The sequence below is a fragment of the Ophidiomyces ophidiicola genome, assembly GCF_022830035.1.
Source record: "Ophidiomyces ophidiicola strain CBS 122913 chromosome Unknown scaffold_20, whole genome shotgun sequence".
Taxonomy (NCBI): Eukaryota; Fungi; Ascomycota; class Eurotiomycetes; order Onygenales; family Onygenaceae; genus Ophidiomyces; species Ophidiomyces ophidiicola.
This window is the reverse complement of record NW_026054660.1, coordinates 1-17,438: the sequence shown is the minus strand read 5'-3', so window position 1 is coordinate 17,438 and position 17,438 is coordinate 1. Positions and strand designations below refer to the sequence as shown.

The window sequence follows — 17,438 nt, the reverse complement described above, 5'->3', positions numbered from 1 at the left end:
CTGCCCGAGCCTTATCAGATCCGACTTTTGCCGAGCGTTTCCCGTTAAGGTTTGGCGGTCACGCGCCAACCCCGCGCTGCGGCCAATCACCGCCCCCGATCACGCCACTGATCTTATCATATCTGATCATCTGCCAAGCCGCATGACTCCACGCGCTTTCCCGCATCGAGTTCTCCGCGTTTCGCTCATCCACCCGCTGTCGATATCCGCCGCCCTTGGACACGCATGCTGCCGTGCGCGAGACCCTGGCCGGGCTCTAACCATAACAGTATCCTTACCCTGTCGGCCCTGCTGCGGGTTGGCGCGCTCTGGTCGCTTCCGCAGGGCGCCGAAAAACCAAGAGCTCGCTTACGATATAGGACGATCAGCCACCTATGTATCAGTCAACCAAGTCTTTCGACGAATCAGTCCCCTGACCGGCTGGCGCATCACAGCCGTTATATTTGCTTTTGCTGGAAGAGTCACTGCTTCAAACTTTGCCCCTCGAAAACCAAACCTGCTAAACTTGTCAAGTTTTCCCTTGCATTGAAATCCCCATCAACCCACCCAGTAATCTGGCAACCATCGACTGTTTCACGACAGTTGTGGTTACGTTACTCAACCCAGCCCAAGAGAACTAACTACCTTTTCTCCCCCCGGTAGTTGGCTACTTCTGCCGACTTGGCTGTTCGTTTTCACACTCCGTCAAGCCTTTTCGAGTCCTGCGCCTCCTGAACACTACGTTTCCATCGAACACTGGTCGAACAAGCGAATAAATTCGATGTTAACAAACTCCCGTCTCTGTACGACCGCAAACCGCCTTCCAGCGGCTGATAATCCCCTCCGCTAAGATCCCGTGCCCCGTTTAAGTCATGGGCCACGAACGTCGCTCACCGAGCCCGACGAATTATGGAGCATTCGACTCGGAGTATCGAAGGCATGGAAATAATGACGAAACCGAAGGTCTTTTGGTCGTGGAACCAAGAGAGGTGCTTGAAGATGAACCTATGTTCGGCGACCCTATGACGTCGTCGTCCGCGTCGCTAAATACCGATGTGCAAGAAGGTGTCCGTAAGATTGAAGCTATTAGCCGGACTTGGACTCAGAAATCTTTGATTATAGCATATTTGGGGTGGGATATTAAGCACTCGCCTTTCCCGACTACCCAGCTAACAGAAATAGTATTTTTTTGATGGCATTTTGCACCTCGCTTGAGGGTCAAACTGTGATGTCACTGTCCCCATACGCAACAAGCTCCTTTAGCAAGCATTCTTTAATATCTACTGTATTGGTCGTTCAAAATGTCATCAACGGTCTGAACCCTTCATTTATTCCCAAACCCTTAGTAAAAATTTTTATCTAACGTTCTTTTCAGCCGTTATCAAGCCTCCAATGGCAAAAGTTGCAGACGTTTTCGGTCGATTTGAAGCGTTTTGTATCAGCGTTTTTATATTCGTTCTAGGTTACGCACAAATGGCAGCATCGAAGAATGTCCAGACATATGCTTCTGCACAGATATTCTATTCCGCCGGTTCGACAGGTCTACAGATACTCCAACAGGTCTTTATTGCGGACAGCAGTGATTTGCTCAATCGTGCATTATTTGCTAGTCTTCCCGACCTACCCTTTTTGGTCACAGTATGGATCGGGCCTATGATCGCTGAATTCATGCTTCGCGAGTTAAATTGGCGCTGGGGCTATGGAATGTGGGTGATACTGCTGCCTGCAGCCTTCTTCCCCTTAGCTATGACTCTATGGCTTAATCAGAGAAAAGCGCGCAAACTTCATCTCATAGAGCCCAGATCTTGGAAAGGGAAGGGGCTTAAAAGTATGCTTCGTAGTGCGTGGTACGAACTGGATCTTTTTGGTCTGGTTCTACTCTCTGCTTCGCTCATCCTCATTTTGGTACCATTGACCTTGGCCGCCAATGCAAAAAATACATGGCAGAATGGAAGTATCATCAGCATGATGGTTATTGGATGTGCATGTTTGGTCTTGTTTCCTTTCTGGGAGACTTCAAACCGACTGGCACCTCACCCACTGCTTTCATTGAAACTTCTTAGGCAGCGAACGGCGCTTGCTGGATGTGCTTTTGCATTTTTCTACTTCAGTAAGCTCATTCTTACCTTGACATCCCATTTTACTAATAGTAAATAGTGGCTTTCTACTTCTCCGTGCAGCCTTACCTCTACTCTTATCTTCAGGTTGTTCAAGGTCAATCTGTTGTCACCGCTGGCCGTGTGACCCAAACTTTCGCCTTTACATCTACGGTCTCTGCGGTTATAATCTCATTCTTCATTAAATATACTGGACGATATCGCCCTTTTGTTACAGGTGGCTGTTTTGTCTATATTGGCGGGCTCATTCTGATGCTATTCACCCACAACGAAGGGAGCAGTGTTATTCAAACTCTTGTCATTCAAACAATTATTGGCTTTGGAGGCGGTCTTGTGAACGTTCCAGTACAACTGGGCGTCCAAGCCTCCGCGAGTCATCAAGAAGTGGCCGCCGCTACAGCTATGTTCTTGACAGCTCTTGAAATGGGAGGCGCCGTTGGCTCAGCCATCTCAGGCGCTGTGTGGACACATTCTATTCCAAAGAAACTTCATAACTATCTCCCTCCTGAGAGCCAAAAAGATGCGGATGCGATATTTGGGCAGTTGACCAAGGCGCTTTCATATCCTATGGGATCCCCAACACGTATTGCCATAAATCGGTCGTACGAAGAAACAATGGGAACTCTTTTGAAAATCGCGGTTTTCGTGACCATCCCGTTGATCCCACTTAGTCTGATGATGAAGGATTACAGACTTGACATGGTATGCTACCGTTCCTAGTTTTAATATTCCTCTATTCGCCTCTATACTAATAACACCTCCCAGATGATCCAGAAAACCAGAGGCAAGATCATCGGCCACCCTGATGTGGAAGATGAATTTGACGCTGGTAGCCGTGCTATTCCTGGACTATCAAGACCGAATTCACGGCAATGATCTCAATAGCTAACAAGTCACTGCCATCTACTCATTGGTTCATTATTGAACTCCAAATCTCTGACACCTTCAATACTTGGCAACACCAGAGGTACATCTATTCTGCAATACTCTACTTCTTCATATGGTGACAGGATATCCTACATACACACACACATATATTTCTGATTTACGTCATATTACGACACGATTTCCTCACGATTTGCATATAATGAAGCGTGAAATCTTGCTCCTACAAATTCTTATCTTTTATAAACCTAGACGGGCCTCGGGTTATAGGTTATCGTTTTGTCTTGCGGCGTTCCTTGGTTATTTGTAGATAATTATTCCTGGCGTGTTTGTATAAGTATTTACGGTTCTGGAATGGAAATTCTTGTTCAAGTATGTTACTTATGAAGACCCTGGGATAAGATTTCCCTCGAAGTCCATTAATGAGGGGAATACTTTGCTGTATAGTACTCGTCTAGAGTGGAGAGCTTTTAAGGAGTGAAGTATGTTACAATCTGACGTGCCATCCTGCGCTCCATTAGATTTCCAAGAACCTGATGGGCTCTGTTAATTTTGATGGGTAATAATCTTTTCTCTTGAACTCAGGGATTAAATTCCCGTTTGTGTTAAGGAATATATCGTCCAGTTTTGTTTCATAGGTGCTATATATTCTTGCTGTGACAAGTCGAAGTTCTGCCCATGCAATACTATCAAAGAACGCGTTAGAGAGAAAGGGACATCTAATATTGGATATCCTCGCGAAAAATAGTGACTTACTTCATGCCTGAGCACATTCTTGCCCCGGAGCCGAACGGCCAAAACATCTTCTGCATCTCTCGGAATTCTGGAGATGCGGTTGGAATATTCCAACGTTCTGGGTTCCATTTGTCTGGACCTGGAAATACTTGCGGATCACGATGGATGGAGTAGGCTTGAGCGTGTATCGTTGTCTATTTAGGGTTACATTTAGGTCTGAAACACGGAGGTGAAATCTGGGGCGGAATAGTTAGCCTTACTCCAGGTGGTATTTTTGCCCCTAGAACTACTACATTTTGGCCTCTCTTCACCTTGCGAGGTAAACCTATCGGAATGGGAGTATGGACCCGAAGTAGTTCGCGCAATACGTTGTTCAAATAAGGTAGCTTCTGAAGTACTAGGATATCCGGATGTATTCCAGTCGAGATTCCTGCTTCGTGCAGCTCCTGCCGGAGTTTATCTTGATGCACTTTGTTCCAAGGAAGGGAAAGTTCCCATATTAGGGCGGAGAAGAGATCGGCTGGAGAAAAATAACCTTCGAGAAATTTTAGTGAATCATCGATATTCTAAGGCAAAAGGCTAAAGCGAACCAGCAATAAAGTGATCAAGACAATCACTGGCGATATAATTCTTGCTCGGTAGAAGTGTAGTCGGCCCGTCTTTCTTAAGGCGAGAAGAGAGGAGTTTGAGATGTGTGGTTATCTCCTCCTTATTATCAGATGTATCAGACAACGCAGCCTCGACTTGTCTCATCCCGTACATCCCAATCTTGTCAGGACCATTTATTGCTTGTAATAAAGTGGCAAATTCTGCAAAGATGTTAATATAGCTTATCTTTTCATACGAAAGGGACAGTGCTAACTTGGAAACAATGTTATCAACAAGGCAATAGGGCCTAGAACAAAATCCAGAGCAGTCATAAGTAACCCCTTGAAGTCTTCTCTCGATGCCTCACTCATTAGAAGATTGGGGTGATTTGACTCTCCGTAAATCTGATGAAGAATGATGTCCGCTGACAGCCACCTCAACCAAGAAGATATTTCCACAGTTCTAGAGGGCGAAGAACTGGCCTTTTCCTCGATTATCTGCATGAACGTGTCAATATACTTTTTGAAGACTGCCTGAACGCCCGGGCTTATGGCGATGGAGTTGGAATAATGGCCAATGACCATCTTCCTGCGAGCCGCATGCCGATCAGCGTCAAGAGTGGTTACAAGGTTTTCTGAGCCGTAGCTCTTGAAAGCAGACAAGGCATCGCCTGCATCCAAACCTCGTGGGCCAGCATATATCTGTGACAAAGCATCTGCATGGCAGAATGAAATCTCATCGGGACTAAGTTGCACAATAGGGCCGTATTTTTGGTGCAATAGGTGATAATGAAGGAATTCTCTTCCTACAAAATGCATCAGAACAAGCGCAGCTGTAAGCCCATGAAGTCTAGCTACCTTTCAACTGCTGCCATCTCATATATAAGACAGTGAATTTGGCAATTCTTGGCCCTGGGAAAGGAGAGGTGAACACACGGAAAACTCCCCGACAAACATCAATGAGAATCCAAATAGCAAATGAAATTCCAATCAACTTCCATGCGGAAGGAAGAAGGGGTATTAGGTTAGCTAGTAGACCCATCGTAAGGACACGTCCTGCTAGCCCAAATGAATAATGAACGCAAGGACAGATGTCGACACAGATATGATGATGGTGCAGATATTAAATATATCTTCAACAGTACTGGATCAACTAGCGACAAGGCGCCAACCTTGTATGTTGTCTGGGCTCTCCGGCCACGGTTCCCCGAGAATGGTTGCATTTGTTCACCCAGTAGAAAGGCGGGTGCCGGGGTCCTAAAGGGCCGACAGGCCGTCGTAAATTACGAGGCGTCCAAGCTTCGGGCGGGCCCCTCGCAGCATCGACAAAGAAAAACTGCGGGGAAAGAAGAGTATCTGCAGCGTTTCACATGGATTTGAAAGGTTTCGCGCAACCAAAAGGCGGTCGATGTTGAATTTCGCAGCAAACCCAGAGATAACCCAATCCGGTAAGGCGCACTATGGGAAGATTTGCCAAGATTAGAGGCTGGAAGAGGCTTAGCGCCACATAGAATGACAAATCCACGCTAGCCGTATTTGTGCGTCCTCGTAAGAGGCTGTGATTTATCAATGAACAGGTGTGAGCTGAACGGACAACGGTGCTGTCAGATCGACACGAGGTGAGCTGGACTCAGTGGCAGCTCGCTTATATCCGCGAGGCGCAATGCCAGTTTTGATTTGTCCACGAAGGACTATTTCTGGAAACATTCTACGTTTAGACAAACCCTGGAATGCTGATAAAGGACGGCCAGCCGCCTTGAAAGATGAATTTCCTCGGGAGATATCCAGCTTACGAGCTGAGTTAGAACATTCCACGCAATTGACTTGACTAACAAATTTCTTCGTTGTACCTTAATTGCGGTTTCTTGTTTCCAGGTCGATTCGACTCTATGGACCCAAACCGGGTGTTTTTTGTCGACAAGGCAAAAGCAGCCTTAGGCCCCGTCTATCACATTTTTGATACCGATAAGACCACGCGGCTCTATTCCATAGAGACATCACGAAAGTCGAAACCGCATGTCACAGTGACTCGCCATCGGCACCCTTACCAGGAGCCATACCAACAACACCCACAAGACGTCGTTGTCGGCAGCGCGACCTTTCACAGCCTATCCTCCAAGATCGATGTCTCGCTAAAGGCAGAACCAAGGCCAGTAGATATCACAATGAAGCGCTCGGATCCACTTGCGTGCGGGCGAAAATTCGAGTCACCACTGGGAAAGCTGCAGTGGAAAGAGGATGGCAGCATGCTCACAAGCAACATAAAATTGGTCGACCAGCACAAGCGCGTGATAGCTCGGTTCGAGAAACAGTCGTCTTTTTTGTCGCGCCGGAAGGATAAATTCATATTGCTGGTTCAGGAACCTTGCGCTCTTGACAATTTCGACATGATCGTCGTTACAGGCTTTGCTTCGATTGAGTACGCCCGCAGATCGGACAAGGAATGGGATAAGGCAGGGGAGGAGTTGCTTAAGGCCGCTGGGGAAGCTGCTGGAGTCTAGATTCTCATTTTATTTTTTCAATTCCTAGCTATCGTACGATTTTTCTTTTCCCACAGTATCGCGCTGTTTCACTCTTCGCCTGTAGAGAAAATGACATGAGCTGAGTTTCTTTCACCTCGGAGTGCTCATAATCCTACAGTCGGCCGAAGCTAGACCGTCCTCGATACCATTTGACAGAGAGTAGCTGATCCTTACCTCAATTGGACGGGCAACGTTTCTTTTCTACTCACGCACCGCTCTGCAAGGGTGGAAATGATGCCGCGCACCCACGCGTATGGTAAACTTCCGCCGACAACGTATCCCGGCCACATACCTGCTGCCTAGGCACAGCTGATATCAGTGCTTGTGTACGGGATATACACGCGATGAACAGGTTCCAGTAGGTATTCGACAAAATCCCCACCCGGGTGCTCAAACTGGGGGTTGAAACCATGCAAACACTGCGCAGATGAAACGGTCGAGAAGTGCCAGCTGTTCTGAAGCCATGGCATTCCTTATCGATAGGGGGCTCAGGACCCATCGGCACGCACTGTCAGCGTCATTTGCGCAGTTTTTGACCTCACACCGCAAGACCTCGTCAGTCCAGGCCTTTGGAGTGGTGTTATTCTATATTTTACCCTTTTTGCAGCCGGTGCAGACTCTCAGAGACGGCGAAGAACAAAGCTATATACAGATGGATATCCACGCATAGCCCCCGCGAGCCATATAATACAATTGTGGGTATGTACGTATGTATGTCGTGGCAAGGCGGCAAAGCGCGCGGCAATGCATGAACATTTCGATGCCTGATGCACCTGACGCACCAGTGCTGGAGGCGTTGGCAGCGCTTCCGGCCATAGCATGCTAGGACGGGTGCCCATTATTCCTGGCAATTTCGAGCGAGGTATTCTCCGCATTTCAAACATCGAACTAGGCTGCTGGAGAGGCTCAGTCTGTCACATACCAAGGGACATGGATTCGGACGAAACTGCGCGAAATTGACAGGCTGGCAGGCCGGCGGGCGAGCAAGCAGCGCGCCAGCGGTTCGCCCACCGTGAGGTCTGCACAGCGACGAGGCGTCGAAACACGTCTTGGGAGCGTGCTGTCGCCGGCGATTGGCTTGGAGAGAGGATCCTCTGCAGCGTCTCCGCTGGAGAGTTAGTTAGTTAGCGGGCGAGGCTGTCATCATCCGGGCGGCGTTTCAGGCTAGGATTCACCTGGCATCGCGGCGCACCCTCGCACGCAGGCGATCATCGGGAGACGGCGCAGCGCACGCTGTCATGAGACGGGCTCCACGACAGCGTCTCACCCATAGAGTAGATAGCATAGCTAGCTAGCTAGCCAACTCACTAGCAGGAAAAAGCCACCGGGCGGGAGCAGCAGCAACAGCAGCCGCGGATAGTATCGCGGGCCGGGACGTTCGCTGGCGGACAGCAGCCCCAGACAGATCAGAAACGGCGGGCAGCGGCGGCGGCAGGCAGTCTGAGGCAGCGATGCGGAGAACCCTCGGCCGCGCGGGCTGCGGGTGGTGGTGGTGGTGGTGCTGGCGGGCAGCTTGTGGGCGCTGGTTGGGTTGGGGTTACGCCCCCTTTTGGCTTTTTCGCGCTGGTCGCTCGCTCGCCCGCCCGTCTCAAACCACCAGCAGAATCAGCCCAGATCAAGTCGATACGAATTCACTGCTTGCTGCGTGAAACATCGTGCCCGCCGCCCTCTGCCCGCTCCGCTGCGCTGCGCTGCTCTGCCCAATACCCGCCTGTCCGTCCGCAGGCAACTCGCCAGGGTCTCGCTGGTCCCTGAGCGCGCGTTCTGCTGCGTCGCCCGCCGCCCACCTCGCCTCCCCGTCGTAGGTTGCCCGTCTGTCCTGCCCTGCCCCGTCCTGTCCTGTCCTGTCCTGCTCTTCTGTCGTGGCTTGCGCTGTGCTGTGCTGTGTCGTGCTATGTGCGTATGTGTGTGTTGACCGGCAAGCCTACCGCCCAGCTCCTCTTCTGCTCCCTCGTTTCGCTCCGCTCTCGCCCTGAATCCGCCGTCACTTTCTGGCTGTGTCACCGGCGCCAACTCAGGTCGTGTTGACGGAACTCCCCTGCCCGCCGTCTTACCGCCTCACCTGCGATTCACTGCCGTATCCTGCTCGTCGGGGTCGTGGTCGTCGCCGTCGTCGTCTGCTGCCAGCCACTTTGCAGCGTTTGTCGTCTCCAGCCGCCGCCGTTGAGCATCCTTGTTCACGCCCGCTTCCCGTCGTTCCCAGCCGTGCCTCAAAAAAAAAGGGACCATCCAAATCTTCACAGGTGTGATTCTCGTCTGCTGCCACAATGGTTGTTGCTACGATCAAGTAAGTGAGGTGGTTCCCTGCACGGCAGGCTCACCTGTCGCAACGACATCATCACCCTTCCTCTTGGGCTGCTAGCTAACAACCCTCCCTCGCCTCTCCAGGTGCGTTGTCGTCGGCGACGGAGCGGTTGGCAAGACCTGTCTATTAATTTCATACACCACGAACAAGTTCCCTTCCGAATACGTCCCCACGGTCTTCGATAACTATGCTGTTACGGTAATGTGAGTTACGCCGCCCCCTCTTCTGCCTCCCACAGAACGACTGCCCATGCGTGCTGGGAATACCGGCCTAACATAGCTGGCAATTTAGGATTGGAGACGAGCCCTACACTCTGGGTCTTTTTGATACCGCTGGACAGGAAGATTACGACCGCCTCCGCCCGCTGTCCTATCCGCAGACCGATGTCTTCCTCGTCTGCTTCTCCGTCACGTCTCCGGCTTCTTTTGAGAACGTGCGAGAGAAATGGTTTCCGGAGGTCCGCCATCACTGCCCGGGCGTGCCGTGCTTGATCGTCGGCACCCAGACCGATCTGCGCGATGACGCCGCGGTGCGCGAAAAGCTGTCGAAGCAGAAGATGGTCCCCGTCCGCAAAGATGATGGCGAGCGGATGGCGAGAGAACTGGGCGCGGTCAAGTACGTCGAGTGCTCTGCCCTCACCCAGTACAAGCTGAAGGATGTTTTTGACGAGGTAACACTCCCTCCCTACTCTCCCACACCCCCAGCTTCGTGATACAGCTACTAACCACCTCGCCTTCCGTCAGGCTATTGTTGCCGCCTTGGAGCCTCCAAGCACCCGCAAGAAGTCTCGCGTCTGCAAGATCTTGTAATGTTTAAATTTACATTATGCGACGGCGTTCTGGCAAAGTATAGCGATCTTCCCTTCCAGATACTCCTAGATTAGCTTATTCCTTGTTTTATTGCGCCATCGAGCATGCCCTCGCAACCTGGATTGAACTGGACAGTCATATATAACTTCTGTCGTGTCCACCAAAGCACACAAAGACAATGTGATGATGGCATTATGAAGGGGATTTTTTTTAAGGAAGGCGTGTGAAATGGCGAATCTTTTAATCGGGATGGGATTGTGTGTTTTTCCTCTTCGTGTTTTTCCCCCGCCCTGTGCAATTCATCCTGTTGCCCTCCCTCTTCCACCCACCCCTGGCCCTGTGTTCGCTTTTGTCCCGTTTATTTCAGCTATTATTGTGATTGACGAGACAAAAATCACAGGCTACCAAGGCAGATTGATGAATTGATTCCATTTAATAAGTTTCCTAGATTGCCCTACTCATCCTAGTGTCTAACCGTTTTCCCCCCAGCTCTTCTATATCAAACAAGCTACCACATGATCTCTATGAAAAGCTTGAATTTGAATGCTTTCCTACAAGGTTCATACTGTGTGCAATGGTGGTAATTTCTCGGTATTCTTCTATCCCGTACATATTCCTTGTTTCCTGCCTAGAGTCCCCACAGAAGCAAGTGTGCTTGTTTCTTTCTAGTGACATACTTGACTGTGACTAAGGCAGTGTTTGACCTCGTATCTGCTACAACTGGGATATTGTGCCCCATCTTTCACTTCGTTGAGCAACTCAGTTACTAACATCTAGTCCCGTTTAAAATCCTTTGCTTCGTAAATCATATCAATTCAGCTTCGATCCTGGTATGTAGCACTAACTTGGGTATCTACGACAGTATATACGGAGTATAGTATATGGATGAGAGGGCTAGCCAACTGTTTGTAAGACGTGCATCACAACTCATCACGGTTGTTCTGATGCTCCTGTCCAGTAGCCGCTTTGAGCTCCAGCTTCACCATACTGGACAACAATTCATACACCACTTGGGCAGCGGCAAGTGCCGTGCCTTCGGCTTGGCCGTCGTAACTAGGCGAAACCTCCACTATATCGGCCCCTACGAGATTCAAATTCTCAATGCCACGAAGGATTCTAATCAATTCTCGGGTCGTCCAACCACCCGGCTCCGGCGTGCCTGTTCCTGGAGCGATGCTAGGATCAAGAACGTCAATATCAAGGCTTAGATATACAGGCTCATTCGGGGATAAGCCAACACGAGAAATAATGGTCTCGATAACCCCTTTGGCGCCAATGTCATCAATGTCATCGGCATGGATCCGCAAAAACCCCTGCTCCGGCCCCGGGTTTGTATAGTCCCCATCATCCGTACCCGTGAGACGAGTTCGGAGCCCCGCATGAACTGAGCTGGTATTTGAGATGATGCCCTCGACACTAGCTGTATGGAAAAAGCTGCCGTGCGTGAAACGGGACTGCTCGGAGGCCCAGACGGAGGAATACCGCAAGGGATTCCACGTATCGAGGTGCGCATCGAAATGCACCACTGTGATCGGGCGACCATAGATCTTGTATAGCGCACGCAGCGCCGGAAGTGCGACGCTATGGTCGCCGCCCAGCGTAACGAGCTTGGCCTTACCCTTCTTTGGCGTTGGCCGCTTCCCGAGCTCCAGGAACGCTTCGTACATTTGCCGTTCCGCGACGCTGTTGTCGAATGGCACGACGGGAATGTCGCCACAATCCAGAATCCGCGCCCAGCTCATATACGGATTAATTCCTGCCCGGTGGTTGAACCCAAGCCCTGGCATCTGGCGGGCGCTGGCGGCGCGAATGGCCCGCGGGCCAAAACGAGCGCCCGGCCTATACGAAACGGCTGTGTCGAACGGCGCTCCGATGATGGCAATATCAAAGAGCTCATCGGGCTCGACGAGGCACTTTACATGTTTGAGATGGGCAAAGGTGGAAATGCCTGCGAATGCCCACTGAACGAGGCGTGTGTGTCAATAGGTATTTAGCGGCGACAGAGCAAACAACTACATATAGCTGCAGGGATGTGAATTATTTTTGAGGATAATACGCCCCAAGCTAGGGATTGATTGCAGGTTTTGCTTACTTCCTGTTCCCACTTCGCGAGTGACGCTGCGGCGCTGGAATCAATTGGACGTTGGCCGTCTTCGTGGTTCTGATGGCAATCGGCGAATTGCAGATAGGCCGATAAAGCAAGGAAGACACTCTGTAGATGTAGAATCATATTCTCCGTTGTCCAAAAGCCTGGCACAGTGAAATGCTGTGACACGAGGCTGGTCGGGGCGCCAATGCAGGCCACGAGTGAGATTGCCGGTTCGGTGCGATTGCCGGGGAAACAAAACGCCGCGGATTCTTGTCTTCTCCGAACAGCTCGAGATTATCTGAGGTCTGATTGGAGCTAACTACTCGCCCCAAGCACGGAGAAGGATACCCATTCGCTGGAGTTACTATGAGAAGTTCGAGATGACTTTGCGCGTGTTTGCGGATCGCCGTTGGTTTTTTGCTGTACCTGAACTCCCCTATGCGCTAAATTTGATGTAATGCGACGCGTGGTGGTTACGGGACTGGGCGCTGTGACTCCCTTAGGAACCGGTAAGCGGGGGTCAATGGTGTACTCCCCAGTATCGCCTGGGGATTTGCGTCTGTTAGCTTGATAAGACTGACTGAGCTGAACATCCAGGTGTTCGCCACACCTGGAAACGTCTGTTGGACGGCCAGTGTGGTATCGTCTCTGTGAAAGACAGACATCCGGGGTTTGCAGAAATACCATGTCAAGTTGCCGCTGTTGTGCCCCGAGGGCCAAAGCAGTTTGGTGGCTGGACTTCATCTGAATGGGTTACCCGTGATGTGAGTTGCTTGAAAATGAAAAAGTGCGCTGCCGAAATCCGGCGATTTCACCGCTGATATTCCGGTATCGCTCGCTATAGGAAGAAAGAAAGACAGCATTATTCACTCAGTATGCACTGGCAGCCACTGAGGAAGCTCTCAGTGATGCCGGCTGGAAGCCTGAGGCAGAAGATGCTAAGGAAATGACAGTATGATCTGGCAAGCTGTTGTCATATAACCTTTTGCCTAATTCATGCTATAGGGTGTATGCCTGGGCTCCGGGGTAGGAAACCTCGAAGAAATATACAACACTTCTCTTGCGTATGCAGGAAATTTATCTGGTGGTGGCAAGGTGTGCCTCAATGCTTATATCTGTTTTATCCCCTAAAACATCGATATTGCTAACACTGGCATATTACAATGTAGGGATATAGGAAAATTCCGCCCTTATTTGTACCAAAGTCCCTCACCAATCTGGGCGCTGGGCATCTCTCAATGAAATATGGCTTCATGGTAACACACCGTCTCTTATTTCTCTCTGAGGAGTGCCAGACTAATTCTCTCAGGGCCCGAATCATGCAGTCACGACTGCATGCACTACTGGTGCTCATTCAATAGGTGATGCCGCCCGCTTCATACTATATGGAGATGCGCATGTCATGGTCGCTGGAAGTGCAGAATCCTGTATTCACCCTCTTACGATCGGTGGTTTTGCCAGGGCTCGCAGTTTAGCCACCGGTTTCAATGACCGGCCTGAAAAGGCGTCTCGCCCATTCGACAAAGACCGTCAAGGTTTCGTAGTGGGCGAAGGGGCTGCTATACTTGTCCTCGAGGTCTGCTCAACTCCCCCTAGTCTATTTGCTTCTCTACCTTCTAACCATTTCTAGGAGTTGCAACACGCGAAATCCCGTGGTGCGCGGATATATGCGGAGTTGAAAGGCTACGGGTGCTCTGCCGATGCGTACCACATGACGGCACCGCAGGAAGGAGGCAAAGGGGCTGTACTGGCCATGAGACGTGCTTTGAAAAATGCCGGTTTACCTCCAGGTAAGATTGACTACATCAACGCACATAGCACGTCTACTGTGATTGGAGACGCGGCAGAAAACGCTGCGATTACACAGCTGTTCCTCGGGTCCGATGGTAAGGAAAAAGAATCGGATATCAATGTTAGTAGCACCAAAGGTGCCATAGGGCACCTTTTGGGTGGTGCTGGTGCTATCGAAGCAATATTTTCTATCCTTACGATCCACGAGGTAGGAACCCAATGCTTTCCTCTGATAGCATAGTAGCTAACACAGCTTTTGTAGCAAATATTGCCACCAACGATCAATCTCGAAGATACCACCGATGACTTCCGCTGCAATTATGTACCGAACGTAGCACAAGACCGACGTGTGGATGCTGTGCTTACGAACAGTTTTGGCTTTGGCGGTACCAATGCGAGTTTATGCTTTGCCAAATTTTGAGCACCTTCGGATTAATGGTTACCCCGCTATTCCTTCCAGTAACTTACACACTCGAATACGTCAATTTCCGACATTTTTACCGGCATCGGAATAATATGTTACCTAGCGTCTTGGCAATATTATGTTTGTATGATTTTTCTTGTGTGATTGTAGCACAACTAGGTAGCAAGCAAATATATCTATTTGGACGCTTTTCAAATGGCGTGCTCCAGAAAAGTGGGTGTTTTGGGGGGCGGGCAGCTGGGGAGAATGTTAATGGAATCCGCCAACCGACTAAATGTGCAAATGAACATCCTAGATGCGGAGAAAGCCCCCGCAAAACAGATCTCTTGGAATGATAACCATGTCACCGGCTCTTTTATGGACCGTGACTCCGTACGCAAGCTGGCCGAAAATAGTGACGTGTTGACTGCTGAAATTGAGCATGTTGATACATATGCGCTGGAAGAGGTCGAGTCATTGGTTGATGTCCAACCGAGCTGGAACAGTATCCGGATTATTCAAGATAAGTTCGCACAGAAAGAACATTTAGCCAAATTTGGGATTCCGCAGGCGGAGTACCGGGAGTTAAAAAATGGCACAGCAGAAGAACTGAGCTCAATTGGAGAGGAGCTTGGTTTTCCCTTAATGCTAAAATCGAAAACTGGGGCTTACGATGGCCGAGGTGAGGGACCAGCTACTTCGTTCTAAAATTCTTATTTCATTACGTTTTGGGAAATTTGTAGCTAAATACGGGACTTAGGCAACTTTGCTGTGAAGTCTAGGGAGGACATACCAGCAGCATTGGAGGCGCTGAACGGTCGGCCCCTTTATGCAGAGAAATGGGCAAGTTTTGTAATGGTATGCGAGAGTCATATGGCGACTATGAAGCCTGAGCTCACTTCCTAAATAGGAACTGGCTGTCATAGTCGTGAAGACAAAAGATGCCGTCTTGTCATACCCTACCGTTGAGACAGTGCAGGAGAATTCGATATGCAAGCTTGTCTACGCTCCGGCGAGAAACGTTTCAGATGATATTAATAGGGCGGCCCAGAAGATTGCGCGAGATGCAGTTGCCGCATTTGATGGAAAAGGCGTCTTTGGCGTCGAAATGTTCCTCCTAGAAGACCACTCGATACTACTTTGTGAACTTGCTAGTCGCGTTCATAATTCTGGACATTATACTATTGAAGCATGCGCCGTATCTCAATTTGACGCTCATTTGCGGGCGATATTGGATCTTCCGATCCCTGCGAAAAGCCTCGAACTCCGTCAGCCCGCGATTATGCTGAATATATTAGGCGGGTCTACTCCCGATGCACACTTAAAAATCGCAGAGTCCGCTTTATCCATACCGAATTCAGGAGTTCATCTTTATGGAAAAGGTGCTGGCAGGCCAGGACGCAAAATGGGGCATGTTACAGTCACGGCTCCCACAATGCGCGAAGCTGAGGAGCTTATTCAACCTCTTATTCAGCTTGCAGATGGCGATGGCGCAAAGACAAATATCTTATCAACGCCCCGGCCGACCGTTGGTGTGGTTATGGGGTCGGACAGTGATTTGAAGACACTAGTTCCGGGCCTCAAATTGCTTGAGGAGTATTTTAATATCAAACTAGAGGTCGATATCACGTCTGCCCATCGCACCCCTGATTATATGGCTGAGTATGCTTCTACAGCCGCATCGCGCGGTATTAAGGTTATCATCGCCGCCGCGGGCGGAGCTGCTCACCTTCCCGGCATGGCAGCTGCTCATACATCCCTGCCTGTTATTGGCGTACCAGTAAAGGGCAGTGCCCTAGATGGCGTTGATAGTCTATACAGCATTGTACAGATGCCTCGAGGTGTGTAGTTTACCTATCTTCCTGGTCGCATAGTTTACTTATTGACCCTTTGAATGCAGGAGTTCCAGTTGCAACTGTGGGTATTAACAATAGTATAAATGCAGCACTACTGGCTGTTCGCATACTCGGGGCCCATGATGATAGTTTACGGAGGAAAGTTGAAGCGTATGCAAAAGTCGCGAAGGATGAAAACCTAGACATGAAGGGGGTTAAGATGCGCGAGATCGGCTGGGAAAAGTACTTTGCGCAAATGCAAAACAAGTAGCCTTTTTGATAGGCGCCTTGTAGATATATGCGAAGTAGTTACACATTATCTAATTATCATTTACTAGATGCATAAGGCCTCACTGGTCTATAAGGGGGTGTCATAGTGAACACGAAAGGTATAATTCAATTTTAAAATATATTAAAATAGTCAGTGAGTGAGAACTTAAAGTACAAATGGAGATGAGAAAGCCCCTTTATATACCCATCCATATCATACACCGGGAGGTTCAGTTTCTCTTGACCATTTAAAATTCGGCGGCCGGTAGACTTACGGAGGAGGATGTTTCGGCGACTAAGAGGGTGGGCCTTCTCGAGTATAGTATGGGCACTGGGGGCGAAAAACTTGGGTAGTAAAATAGGACTTGAGACATTGTGGTAGAGATAGAGGAGCTGTTGGTAAAAATGGTCCATCCACCTCTACTTAAATTACTAGGTTGCTTGCACCATATTGCTTCTCTATCTGGTAGAGCCGCCTTCTGCCGGCTCGCCCTGACTGCCTAGAATAGATAGGTGAGGGAGGAGGCCGTTTGCTAGACTGATTATAACGCTCTATGTTGCACTGTGGCGATGTATGTGCATCCTGCGGACTTATTAGAGGTATTAAGAGCCGCACGCCTAAAATTGCTGTATGCAGACAAGGCCCAGGGTGGACTCGACTTCTATAAGCTCTTTTTGGCTTGGAAAATCAGTCGCATCCTCTGCTACCTCCGTAGGCATGGGCTTTTTGGGGAACGACGTTCCGGCTCATAGCCCTATCTGGAGAGGATTGTCAGAAAACATTAAGCACCATGCATCTGCTTCTACGTACCCGATATTGACGCGGATCCTTGTTTTCTTGAGATTGGCTTTTTTCATCATTAATCGTGATCGATAGTGGGGAATCCTGGGGAGGCTTAGCTACGGCATACCAGAATGGCCAGAAGGAAACAATGAAAAATAAGAAAAGCTAGGGTAAAGCCCTATCTCACCACCTCACTCACCGCCTTCCAGCTCATTACAAATTTTATGAAGATCATCATCAAAGTTTAAATATTCAGAAACTTAATAATTGTAATATTTTTAAATACAATATATTAATATATTTATTTAAATTAAACTGACTGTAAAA

General features: G+C 49.4%; 7 protein-coding genes across 7 annotated transcripts; 5 read left to right on the top strand and 2 right to left on the bottom strand.

Moving 5' to 3' along the window:
• Positions 1 to 851: 851 nt before the first annotated feature.
• Positions 852 to 2,972, top strand: LOZ57_004632 (uncharacterized protein; the record flags this gene model as incomplete). The annotated part of the gene is made up of 5 exons (XM_049253673.1): positions 852 to 1,111; positions 1,162 to 1,292; positions 1,355 to 2,089; positions 2,137 to 2,798; positions 2,862 to 2,972. 5 exons carry the CDS (start codon positions 852 to 854, stop codon positions 2,970 to 2,972), a joined length of 1,899 nt encoding a protein of 632 aa, XP_049107237.1.
• A 526-nt stretch (positions 2,973 to 3,498) lies between these two features.
• On the bottom strand, positions 3,499 to 5,345 carry LOZ57_004631 (uncharacterized protein; the record flags this gene model as incomplete). The annotated part of the gene is made up of 6 exons (XM_049253672.1): positions 3,499 to 3,667; positions 3,738 to 3,910; positions 3,977 to 4,251; positions 4,307 to 4,525; positions 4,579 to 5,109; positions 5,162 to 5,345. The coding sequence occupies 6 exons, from the start codon at positions 5,343 to 5,345 to the stop codon at positions 3,499 to 3,501; spliced, it is 1,551 nt and encodes a 516-aa protein (XP_049107236.1).
• An 847-nt stretch (positions 5,346 to 6,192) lies between these two features.
• Positions 6,193 to 6,804, top strand: LOZ57_004630 (uncharacterized protein; the record flags this gene model as incomplete). The annotated part of the gene is made up of 1 exon (XM_049253671.1): positions 6,193 to 6,804. The coding sequence occupies one exon, from the start codon at positions 6,193 to 6,195 to the stop codon at positions 6,802 to 6,804; it is 612 nt and encodes a 203-aa protein (XP_049107235.1).
• Positions 6,805 to 9,092: 2,288 nt separating this feature from the next.
• cdc42 (GTPase Cdc42) lies at positions 9,093 to 9,939 on the top strand (the record flags this gene model as incomplete). Its single annotated transcript, XM_049253670.1, has 4 exons — positions 9,093 to 9,112; positions 9,214 to 9,333; positions 9,422 to 9,800; positions 9,874 to 9,939. 4 exons carry the CDS (start codon positions 9,093 to 9,095, stop codon positions 9,937 to 9,939), a joined length of 585 nt encoding a protein of 194 aa, XP_049107234.1.
• A 920-nt stretch (positions 9,940 to 10,859) lies between these two features.
• Positions 10,860 to 12,169, bottom strand: LOZ57_004628 (uncharacterized protein; the record flags this gene model as incomplete). The annotated part of the gene is made up of 2 exons (XM_049253669.1): positions 10,860 to 11,900; positions 12,032 to 12,169. The coding sequence occupies 2 exons, from the start codon at positions 12,167 to 12,169 to the stop codon at positions 10,860 to 10,862; spliced, it is 1,179 nt and encodes a 392-aa protein (XP_049107233.1).
• Positions 12,170 to 12,485: 316 nt separating this feature from the next.
• On the top strand, positions 12,486 to 14,240 carry CEM1 (Mitochondrial beta-keto-acyl synthase; the record flags this gene model as incomplete). The annotated part of the gene is made up of 8 exons (XM_049253668.1): positions 12,486 to 12,537; positions 12,626 to 12,792; positions 12,873 to 12,980; positions 13,034 to 13,123; positions 13,198 to 13,284; positions 13,338 to 13,604; positions 13,659 to 14,027; positions 14,082 to 14,240. 8 exons carry the CDS (start codon positions 12,486 to 12,488, stop codon positions 14,238 to 14,240), a joined length of 1,299 nt encoding a protein of 432 aa, XP_049107232.1.
• A 249-nt stretch (positions 14,241 to 14,489) lies between these two features.
• On the top strand, positions 14,490 to 16,328 carry LOZ57_004626 (uncharacterized protein; the record flags this gene model as incomplete). The annotated part of the gene is made up of 4 exons (XM_049253667.1): positions 14,490 to 14,904; positions 14,983 to 15,080; positions 15,133 to 16,063; positions 16,123 to 16,328. 4 exons carry the CDS (start codon positions 14,490 to 14,492, stop codon positions 16,326 to 16,328), a joined length of 1,650 nt encoding a protein of 549 aa, XP_049107231.1.
• Positions 16,329 to 17,438: the final 1,110 nt, after the last annotated feature.